The sequence below is a fragment of the Nannospalax galili genome, unplaced genomic scaffold, assembly GCF_000622305.1.
Source record: "Nannospalax galili isolate Female #2095 unplaced genomic scaffold, S.galili_v1.0 scaffold150, whole genome shotgun sequence".
NCBI lineage: Eukaryota > Metazoa > Chordata > Mammalia > Rodentia > Spalacidae > Nannospalax > Nannospalax galili.
In genome coordinates, this window is record NW_008329320.1 from 1369597 (window position 1) to 1381045 (window position 11449).

At 39.8% G+C, this 11449-nt stretch overlaps 1 protein-coding gene across 1 annotated transcript in view; it reads left to right on the forward strand.

Annotated features, from left to right (window-relative positions):
* Nucleotides 1–10441, forward strand: part of Amacr (alpha-methylacyl-CoA racemase) — a 31744-nt gene extending 21303 nt beyond the window's left edge. Inside the window, exons 4-5 of the mRNA XM_008835415.3 lie at nucleotides 5372–5558; nucleotides 9687–10441. Of these exons, the coding sequence (XP_008833637.1) occupies nucleotides 5372–5558; nucleotides 9687–10096 (597 nt within the window). The 3' untranslated portion in view covers nucleotides 10097–10441. The remainder of the gene's footprint in view (nucleotides 1–5371; nucleotides 5559–9686) is intronic.
* The last annotated feature ends 1008 nt before the right edge of the window (nucleotides 10442–11449 follow it).

The window sequence follows — 11449 nt, forward strand, 5'->3', positions numbered from 1 at the left end:
TGTGGAGATCAGAGGACAGTTTCCAGGAGTTAGTACTCTCTAGTATGTGGGTTTTGTGGCTGGAGCTCAGATTGTCAGGCTTGGCAGCAGGTGCCTTTGCTCCCTGAGCCACCTCTCCCATCATGCTCTAAACTTTTTTAAAACTCACCCAATTCCTATGTTGTAGTTTATCAGTTTCCTCCAAGTTGTCTTTTGTGATTAAAGTATAGTTGCCCAGTAATCATCATTCAAAACTGAGCTGCAGAAGTCTTCCTCAGCAGGTGGAGTAGATTCTTCGAGATCCTAAAGTCAAATGGACCTTTCTGTCCTCCTGAGTTTAGTAGGGGTTGCTCTGGTTTCATCTGCTTCTCTTTGTTCATTTGTTCATGAACACTCATCTTTTGTCCTAATGGCATTTTCCCTGTGTGATTTCTAATCCCGGTTGGATACACTAGTTTCGCTTATCTGTAGTGCTATGTTCTAAGACTCCCAATGGATGCATGGAACTTAATACTGAATTTTACTGTGTTTTTCCTTATATATGTACATACAAAGTTTAATTGATAAGTTAGCACAGTAAGAGATTAATAACAATAACTAAAAATAGAACAGTATAACAGTAGGTACTAATAAAAGTTATTTAAAACTTACCATATTTATTTCTGGAATTTTCCAATTAATATCTTCAGGTTCTAGTTGACTGTGTGTAACTGAGACTATTGAAAGTGAAACCACAACTTGGTGTTAGGGCACTGCACATTGTCATGAAGCCTGGGCCTTTGCCCGAGGTCTCACAGCTAGTTGGTAAAAGGGTCCAATTCAGGGCATCCTGAGATCTTTGGAGGTTAAAAAAAACAAAAAGAGTGGATTCGAGGAAGACAAGACTGTAAATAGAGAGATCAGCTAACTGGGTTTTTGCTGAGCAATTAAGGGCAAGTGCTAAAGCAGTTCCTATCAGAGTAGGGCTAGATTAAAGTGGTATTCTAGATGTAAAATGTGGGGGCTTGTTGCTGAATTGGCAGTGAGAAAAGAAGGAAGAACCAAGGGTAGAGCCAGATTTCTGTCTTGCATGACCTAATGGATGGTGTCCATGGCCCAGAGGGAAGACTGCAGAGGGGAGAGGCAGCAGGTCTGTGGTCAGGAGCACACCTGACAGCTGACTTCTTTCATCCTAACTCTGCCATTTGCTAGCACTGTCATCTTGAGAGGGTTACTTAAGGTTTCTGTGTTTCCCTTGTCAGATGGAAATGGCAGATCTACTCCACACAGTTGCTAGAGAATTAAATTAGTTCATTATTGTTTAGTGTGTAATCAGTGCCCAGTATCAAGTCAGCGCTCTGTAAGACTTTGCTGTTGTGCCTCTTCTTTTCTAAGGTAAAAGGAATCTAGTTTTGCTAATTTCAGGTTTGAGGTGGCCTTCCAGTATCTAGGTGGAATGGTTGAGTTAGAACTAGTCACAGATTTTGCAATCATTTGGGAATAATCTGGGAGCCAGGTAGTTCCCTAGGGAGGAAACACACTACTCAGGGAGGAAGAAGGCAGAAGAGGAGAAACAAGGGTGGAATAAGGGTAAGCCCAGAACAGTGAGGCAGCGTCATCATTGAAACAAAGGAGGAAGTATGCCAAAACAAGAATAGCCAGAAGGTCAAGGCTGTGCACACCTCAAGGGTTTAAAGACTGAACAGTACAAATCAGATTAGGTCACTAGCAACCTTTATGAAGTCCATCTTCCACTGAACCAAGCCTTGGTTGGATGCTTCCTTCTCCTCACAGGTGAACAAAGTCCAGCCCTGTCCTGTGCCCATGTCTTGTTGTGCTGTGTTGGAGCACAACTCACGTTGACCTTTGCATTCTTCTCTGAAGCCTATTTTGGGATGTGCGGTATGGGGTTTACCTTTTAATTCCAGGTCCTGGTTCAAGCATGGCACAGCCTCATCATGAGCTGGAAGTGGACTGCAGCTCCAGCTTCACACTCCGCCTCCAAGTGCAGGCTTACTGCTTCCCATGGTATGGAGCCTTACAGCCCCTAAGGGAGATGGGTTCATTCCCATTTGCCATTAAAAAGTTTAAGGCTCCAGAGGTTAGCTGCTTTCTAAATCAGCTGGCCAGGAAGGGTCAGAAGAGCATTACCACAAGATGATTTTCCCCTAAAGCCCTGGGCTTTCAATAGCTTTCCTCTGTTGCCCTCTGTGGGCACAGTGTGTGCCATGCACAAAGAATCAACTAAGAGCAAGCATGGGCTTTAGGAGTTTAAGAATATTTTGCTAAACACATGTGATTTAATATTAATAGCTACATGTAAATAGAGAGTTTAAGAATATTTTGCTAAACACATGTGATTTAATATTAATAGCTACATGTAAATAGAGAGTTTAAGAATATTTTGCTAAACACATGTGATTTAATATTAATAGCTACATGTAAATAGAAGATAGTCTCTCTTTTCATCAGAATGTATCTAATCAGATTTGCCTAATGATTAGAAGTGGTAAGGTCTTAGTGTGTGTGAAAGTTGAAACTTTCTTTGGGGTTCATGCTTGCATTAGGGAATCATCAGAGTTGGTGAATGATTCAAGTCAACAGCTTCAGCAAATCTCATTTATCACTTCCTAAGCACTATGATCCCTTGCAGAAGCTGATTAGGATGAGGTAGATGCTTTCTTCTGATTAGCCAGTAGCTTTTTGTTGTTTAGTGACAGGATCGTTGGCCCAGGCTGGCCTGGAATGAGATCAAGTCTGTCTTTACATAGTGCTATTTCCTTAGAAACAATGGAGTTTAGATAAATATGGAATGCAGCGTCCATTTTGTTGTATTTATTTACATGCTCAGGAGCACACCTTACCAGGGTGCTGTGAATTGTGCACAGGCCATTGGCCTACATGATGAGAATGGTAGAAAACTGAGGCATAGAATCCCTATGTCATAGGACTCCCGTGTCTGGGCAGCACGCATGGCATGTGGGTGATAGGTAAGAGAAGCCTGTGCCAGGGCTGTCATTGCTCAGCCTCAGGATGAGATGAGAATTGCTATCTCTGGGTCTCTTCCCGTGGCCTCCAATGATGCTAGATGCATCTCATTTTCTACTAAGCACAGCAGAAACACTTCATTTCAAGGTTGGCTCAGTATAGAACTTTAAAACTTTTCACATTCTTTGGCCTGAATATGAAAGTCAGGTAATTGGAATCCAGAAGTCTCCATGAGCGCTATCAGTAGCACTGTATGATAGCCTGACTTGCTTTGAGTCCACTTATTATTGTTCCATTGACTGTGTCAGGCACGAGGCCTACAAAAGCAGGCACTTGCTCATAGTAGGCACTAATTTGTTAGATTTTGAATAAGCAAGCCAAATTTAAGAACCATATAGCCAATGTTTTTTCTTCAGAGTATCTTATGCAAGGTTGAATTTATACAAAATTGGGGGGGAAAACTTTATTTTAAGGTTTAGTAATTAGTGTGAATGAATTGAGTTTCTGATTTGTCAGGATTAAAGCATCAAAACATGAACATAAAGCTTACTTAAAGCAGTGCACATACTGATGCTTATGTGTGAATCATTATGTGTCTTTATACAAGTATGAGAACACTATGATTTGTGTAACCCAGACTCAAAAGCATCACCTGTGTATAGGTCACTTACCTGAACACAGATGCACTTAAGCTCTGTGTCCTGCTCATTAGGCCACACTGTGATTTTATTTGTCAGTGACAAATGTCATAGCCATAAAATGAGGTACATAAGAGATTTTAAGCTAAAAGTGGCAATTGAGATGCATCCAAAAATACTTTACATTTGTTTCACAGCCAGCAGCTGAGAAATTTTGTGCTCACTTTTGGAATGGAACTCTCTGTTGGCCGCCTCAGGATCAGGTTACCCTCTTGGACACTGGAATCATTAGAACTATAGAACATTAAGAACATAGGACCAGGTGGTAGAGGCTTACTACTCAGGAAGCTGAGGTGGGAGGGTAACAGGTTTAAATTTGTTCTAGGCTACAGAATACATTCAGGTCAACCCTGGGCAGCTAGGTGAGATCTTGTCTCAAAACACAAAATGAAAGAGAGGTCTGGGGCGATAATTCAGTGGGAGAATGCTTGCCTAGCATCTGTAAGACCCATGTTTCACTTCCCAATATTAAAACAAAACAATAAAAAGCAAAAGCTTCAGTGATGGGATGTTTTCTGCATTAGGTAGTCCAGGGCCTCCTGGATTCAGGTTCCTGCCTTGTGAAAAGTGACATCTGAGCACATAAATTCACCTTTATTACTTGGAAAGTTAACAGGAGGGTGGCATTCTGAAACTGATTTGTATGGACTTGGAAAACCCAAAAATCTGCTACTCACCTGGTTACATTTATTTTGTAACCCACTAGTGATCATCAAAGATACAGGATTAGAGTTAAATTGGAATAAACTAAATTTAACTGCACTGTGAGTTAACTTTAAACTTATATGCTTCATGTGTCTGTGTGTATGTTTATAGATATTGAAATGGATTGTGTAGATTTTCAAAATGTTTTGAACTTTTTATTCTAAGTTTTTAATTTTTTTTTTTTAGTGTATGAGTTTATTGCCTGATTGTTTAAGTGCACTCATGTAGTGCAGTGACTGCAGAGGTCAGAAAAATGTGCTGAATTCCCCTGGAACTGGAGTTACAGATAGTTGTTAGCTGCCACATGGGTATTGGGAATCAAACCTGGGTGCTCTGCAAGAGCAGCCAGTGCTCTTAACTGCTGAGCCATCTCTCCAGCACCTATTCTAGCAGTTTTTTACCATGTATAAAAGTAGAATGATGGGACTGGAAAGATGGCTGTCAGTAAAGTGCTTGCTATGCAAGCATGAAACCCTGAGCTCAGATTCTCAGCTCCTGTGTAAAAAGTCAGGTGTGGCAATGCATGCTGATAATCCTAGCACTGGGGAAGAAAAGGCAGGAGAATCCCTGGGGGTTTCTGGCCAGCCCGTCTAGCTGAATTGGTGAGCCAGGTTCAATAGGAGACCCTGTTCACAAAATAAGTTAACAACTGAGAAAGACACACAGGACATTGACCTCTGACCTCCACACACTCATACACTCATGCATCTGCAAAAACACAGGCACCCCCCAAAGTAGAGAGAATAATTCAGTGTTCTCCTGCATGCCTTTATCTAACTTCAGAAATCATCAAAATTTGCTAGTTTTTGAAAGGTAGCACAAAAGTAGTTCCTCCTTATTCTTGCAGTATTTCCTGAACTGAACAGTGTGCTAGCATCATTCCCCCATAAACTACCTTAGTTTTCAGAAATATCAAAGGAATTGTATAGTTGTATATAACTTTCATATACTCTAAGATAAGGAGTCAAACATAATAAAAAGCCTTAAATACTCAAATATTTGGATCCTCTGCTTCTTCAAAGGTAGAAGGAACCGCATATTTAAGTTCTTTTCTTTGGAAAACTCAACAACTGGGACTATGGGACCAACCTCGAGGTCAGAATCTGTTAGACGGTGGGGCACCTTTCTATACAACTTACAGGACAGCAGATGGGGAGTTCATGGCTGTTGGAGCAATAGAACCTAAGTTCTACCAGCTGCTGATCAAAGGTAAGACCGCCTGCAGTTTCCTGTTTCCTTTTTCCTGTGATGTTCATTAACCTCTATTTTGAGACCTGATGAATTTCATTATGTCTTTTATTATGCATTCAACTTTGTAATTAACTTAACTTTGGACATCAGTATATTGTAGGGCATTTCCCCTGTCTTTTAAATTAACAGATACTCTGTAAAATAACTCAGGGTTTAAGAAACATTAACAGTCCATTTCATGGGATGGTCAGTGCTTTGATTACACTTGACACCAGTGGTGGTGGATATTTATTCTGCCTTGTGTGCCCAGATTTTCTCTACTCTTCCCTAGAAGTGGTCTACTGGCCTTTGTTCCTCGATGGACATCTCTTATGGTACTAAGGTGTTGGATGAACACAGAGCCTTTGTCAAGTGATATTTGAGTGAAGTTACTGTCACATGGTACCTCTGAAATTTACCTTTCTTGCAAATTCTTGTTTTCATAGTGTGCTGCCACAAGTTAGCAGAAAATTTTGGGTTTCTTCCTTTATAAAATAATTGGAGTTATTTTGTTCCTGTGAAATATTTCTATTTAAAGTTCACTCTACAGTTAACTTCATGTCTACGAAGTTTTAGAATATACTCTGAGATAAACCTGGCCATGATGTGTGTCTGTAAGCCTGGTAGAGGAGGATCATGATTTCAAGGCATAGAGAACTCCAGGCTCTGGGGTATGTGAGTGCAAGTGGAGGCCAGTGGTTAAAGTCAGGCTTTTTCATTTGCTTCCCACCTAAGTTTTTGAGACAGCGTCTCTCACTAAATTTGGTAGCTGGTAGAACTGGGGTTCGAATTGCTCTGTCAGCTGTGAACCTCCCATCTCCTGTAAGTGGTGTAGAAAGGTGTTCACCCTCCAACAGTTTGGGCAGTACAGTTACTTTCCTACTTCAAGCTTAGAATTTCATTGTTGATTGCCTTTCAAAGCAGTATACTATTCAAAATCATTTGTGTATACGTGTCATGATTGTTTTAACAAATACTCCAAGGCATTTTACCATCAAATGTATTAACTTCACTAACTCAAATATAGTTGAAAAATTGTATAACAGGATGGTTTGCATAGATCATATATGATGCCTTTATGCCCACAAATTAAAATATATAGAGACATACTTCAAAATTCTGGACTGAACAATGTTAAATGAGGGTCAGTTTTGGGACCAATATATCTTGGAAGAGCCCTGGAAGACAGCAAGGATACAGCACAGTGGAGTTGATAGCATGTAACAATCATGTGTATGTATGCATGACGTGTAGAAAACATAACTGTCTGGTCAGCTTTTTATTGTCACCATTCCGATTTCAAATGAAAGTATTTTCCTTGAAACACTTTGCAGTCTCAGGTCTAAGCAATGGCTTCGGCTGCTCTTGAGTTCTAGTAACATAATTCTAAGCTTTATCAGTATATTTTTATTCTTATCCTCTAGTAGGCATTGCATGATAGTGCAAGTAACTCCCAGTTTTTCAATCCTACCCCAGCATTTTCTTGTGAAGCTCAGACTTAGGCCTTTACCACATCTTGAATTACTTTCTCTGTACAACAAGAGCTAGGGTTTAACTTCATTCTTTGGCAGAGGGATTTCCAGATTTCCTGTACTGTTAACTGAAAAGACAGTTCTTTCTTCATTGATTGATATAGACATCCTGTGTGAAATCAATTAATTATAAATGTGAATGTTTATTTTTGGGATTTTCTTTTTTCTTTTCCCTTCTGTCAATACTGGCATTACACCTGGGGCCTCCCACAGGCTGGGTGAGAGCTCTACCACTGAGCTCTACCTGGTTTTTGACTTTTGATTCTGTTCCATTTGTCTTTATGCCAACATATCTTAATTATTGTAGCAAGTTTGAAATTTAGAAATATATGTTCTTCTCCAATATTGTTCTGGAAATTCTGGGATTTTCTTGAATTTATATGTAAACTTTGGGAACAGTTTGCCAATTTCTGCAAAAAAGGCAACTGATTTAAAAAAAAAAATCTGTGTCTATGGTGTGTGTGCATGTGTGTGCGTGCATTTGCATTCATAGGAGCATGGGTGTGTGCTTGCCACAGCACACATGGAGAATTCAGAAGACAGCTTTGTCTGATCCCAGGTCTGTCTTTTATTGTTCGCTGCTTCATGTGCCAGGCTAGCTGGCCCATGGGGTTCTGGAGCGTCTCTTGTCCCTGCCTCTCAGCCCACTGTAGGAGTACTGGGATTACAGATACATGTCACCACTCCCAACTTTACTTGGGTTCTGGGATTTGAACTCAAGTCCTCATGCTTGTGTGACAAGTACTTTACCCACTGAGCCATCTCCCCAAACCACACAGAGTTGAGAGTCTGACAGGAGTTTTATTGAATCTGAATATTGACCTGGGGAACATTGCCATCTTAACAGTATTAAGTTTTCTAGTCCGTTAACATGGGCTGCTTGCTTTCATTTATTCAGATCTTCTGTAACCTCACTGATGATTTGACATTTACAGTATGCAAGCTCTGTACTACTTTGGATAAATTTATTCTGAAGAATATAGTTTGATGTTGCTGTTGATGACAAATATGTTTTTAGAGTGTTCATTGCTAGTATATAGAAATGAAAGTACTTTTATCTTCTGACCACAGCCCTACTGAGCTCCTTTCTGGTTTTAGATGTAGACCTTTGAGTTTATCTTATTTAAGTTCTTTTCTTTGGATGAAGAGCTTATCACATGTGCAGATTAAGATTTTTCATTAAATTTCTGAACTTTTTAGACATTTCTTCAAAGACTACTTTCTGTCCTTTCTCTCCTGTCTTTCTGAGACTCCCTTAATGCACATGTTGGTATATATTATGGCATCTTACAAGTCTGGGAAGCTCTTAATTGTTCTTTATGCATGTTTCATTCTGTTCCTTAAGTTAGGTAATTGAGTTTCCTTGGCATGTGTGGCCATTGAAATCGTCCCAGTTAGCTTAGTGCTTACCTAATAATTGGACAAGGATACCCTTTTATGCCTTGATCCAATACGCTTTACATCCTTTTCTGAGATGTTCTGTGCTTTCTCACTTGTACAAAATCTCAAGGTTGAGTGATTTAAGCCTTCTTTGATGTCTTTAGGGCACACGTGCATGCACACGTGCACACACACACACACACACACACACACACACCATATATTCTTCTAAACTCTCAGGATTATGTTGGTGCTTTCTAGTGTTCCCTGTAGACATCTCATTCCAGTTTTTCCCTTAAACACTCTTAGTCTATGTACTCTCAAATGTTCATATTATGAAATCCTGCATGAGAGAGGAAAGGTGAGATTTGTACAAGCCCCGGTCAGTGGTCCTTGTGTACAGGTGCTACTTCATGTGGGATGATAAACCCATGAGGCTGAAAACATCCCTCAGTGAACAACATGGCTTAATGGACTCAGAACATTTACATTAGACTACAAATGGAAAAAAACATCCTCTAACCCAAAAGTTTGTTTATAATAAGCTGTTGAACATTTCATGTAATATATTGAATACAGATAATGAAAAACAATAGTTGCATAGATAAATGTTCACATCAGTGTAAGGTCTAAAACTATCAGTCTAGATTTTGGCTACCTTCCAGGACCTTTGTTCCTAGTACAAAGCCCTTTCAAGCTCTTATTTTACCGAGATAAAAAGAAAAAGAAATAAACATTACTTATAAAGCTGCAATACTGAACTTGAGGCTTCATTCTTGACAACTGTGATAAATGTCACATTAAATGTTTAAACTTTACTTTTATAGGTTTGGGTGTATTATATGAAGTATCAGGTTATTTTAATTCAACAAGACAGATAATACCATCCAGAGGACATTCCTTTTGAAAACCTACTCAGGGAAGAAATCAGTTCCTGGAAATTAGGCCATTAAAAACAATCTCCTCTTGCTGACGTGTCAGTAACTGTCTTGTGGCAGGGACAGGCTTGTTTGGAACACTTTCATCACTTCCACCCCTGTCCTCTCTAGCTCCAATATTCAAATTGATTATTTTCTCTGGACTCGTTTGAGAAACCCATAGAATACCCGATTAAGGAGAGCATGGTGGTCTCTTCATTGATTATAGCCACTTTTCTGAAAGCAAAATTATTCAAGAAATTGATTTTCTCCTTCAGGACTTGGACTCAATTCTGATGAACTCCCCAGCCAGATAAGCACAGCAGATTGGCCAGAAATGAAGAAGAAATTTGCAGACGTGTTTGCAAAGAAGACCAAGGCCGAGTGGTGCCAGATCTTTGATGGCACAGATGCATGTGTGACTCCAGTGCTAACCCTTGAGGAGGCCTTCCACCACAGTCACAACAGGGAACGGGGCTCCTTCATCACTGACAAGGACCAATATTCAAGTCCCCGCCCTGCACCTCAGCTATCCAGAACCCCAGCTATCCCTTCAGTTGAAAGGGATCCTTCTATAGGAGAACACACTGAAGAGATACTTAAAGAATTTGGGTTCAGCCAAGAAGAGATTCATCAGCTGTACTTAGATAGGATCATTGGAAGTAATAAGCTGAAAGCTGTCCTCTAATTTTCAGGCTCACAGCTCAAGTGAATTTGAATGCTGAATTTGTGCTGGGGAATGATGCCCAAAATTATATGTATGAAAATGCAGAATAGTAATGAAGCAATCCAACTATTCCAATCAAGGCACAACTAAAAACTGATTATGTAGTAATACTTGAGTCTGAAAATGATTTATCAGAAAGTCTGAGAAATTTTTTGTGTACTTTATATAAATTTGTGGCAGTTTTTCTGCCTATCATTTCACCTGATAAAATATATTTATTGCTATTAAAATGCTTATATAAATATTGCTGTAATGTATTTTGAATGAATTAATATAATTTTATTAAAGCCCTTTTCCATCCTGGAAGTGTACCGTGTTTTTAAGTCATAAAATGTTTCAAGAAATCCCTTTACATACCATTTAAATAGCATTTTCTGATGCATTGAAATATTTTGGACACTATTGTTGATAAAAAAGAGTGTCCTTATAAAAGTCTGAACCTTTTAATTTGGCAGAGAAACCATTAGGTCAGTGTCTTTGGATTTGGGTGTTAGCAAATGGTCTTGAAGTTTCCTTCAGAAAACTCTGCTTCCAGGTCATTCTACTGGATGCTCACTGTATGGCCTATTCTGATCTTCTGGTAACACCCTCTAATCTCAGGAAATTGTCCTACAACCAACTAAAGTCTGCTAGGTTCTTTTTCCTCTGGCCTCCTGTTTCTGCTCAGGCTTATCTTCTTAAAGATCACAATGAAAAGCAACTTTTAGAGAGCATTTCAAAGGAGTCAGGAGGCCATTAAAGGACCAGGGTTAATGCATGAACTAGGGAGGCTGCTGCTTGAGAATGTGAACTCTTGCACTGGGCAGTGAAAACTGAGCCTTTGACCCAGGGCCAAGGCTGACAAAGCCATTATCTTCTGAGACTGTAATAGAGATTGCCGCAGATGACAAGCTCACACTTTGTTTCTAGAGAGCATCCCAGCTATCAGTCATGGAGCCCACCGATGTGCAGCTCAGTGTTAGGATAGCTTCTCGGCACTGGCTGTCCTCACTTCTGTGGAATTTCCTTTGTTATCAGAGTCCTTCCCATTAAGACCTGCCACAATTTTTGCTTCTTGAGAGCAGACACTCAGAGTTGTCTGAATCTCTTTTCCCATATTGCTGTTCTCAGACTCCAAATAAAGCCCTTTTACCAGTGCATTTTCTGAGGTTTAATTGGTGGACACCTCAATTCATTAAGACCTCTGTCTTAATCACTGCATAGAGTCTCTGCCTTACCCTTGTCGAAGGTGCAGACACCTCACCACCATTGCATTTTATTATTTTTCTTCACATTACATGTCATTAACATGCTTCACCCCATGCACACACAAGA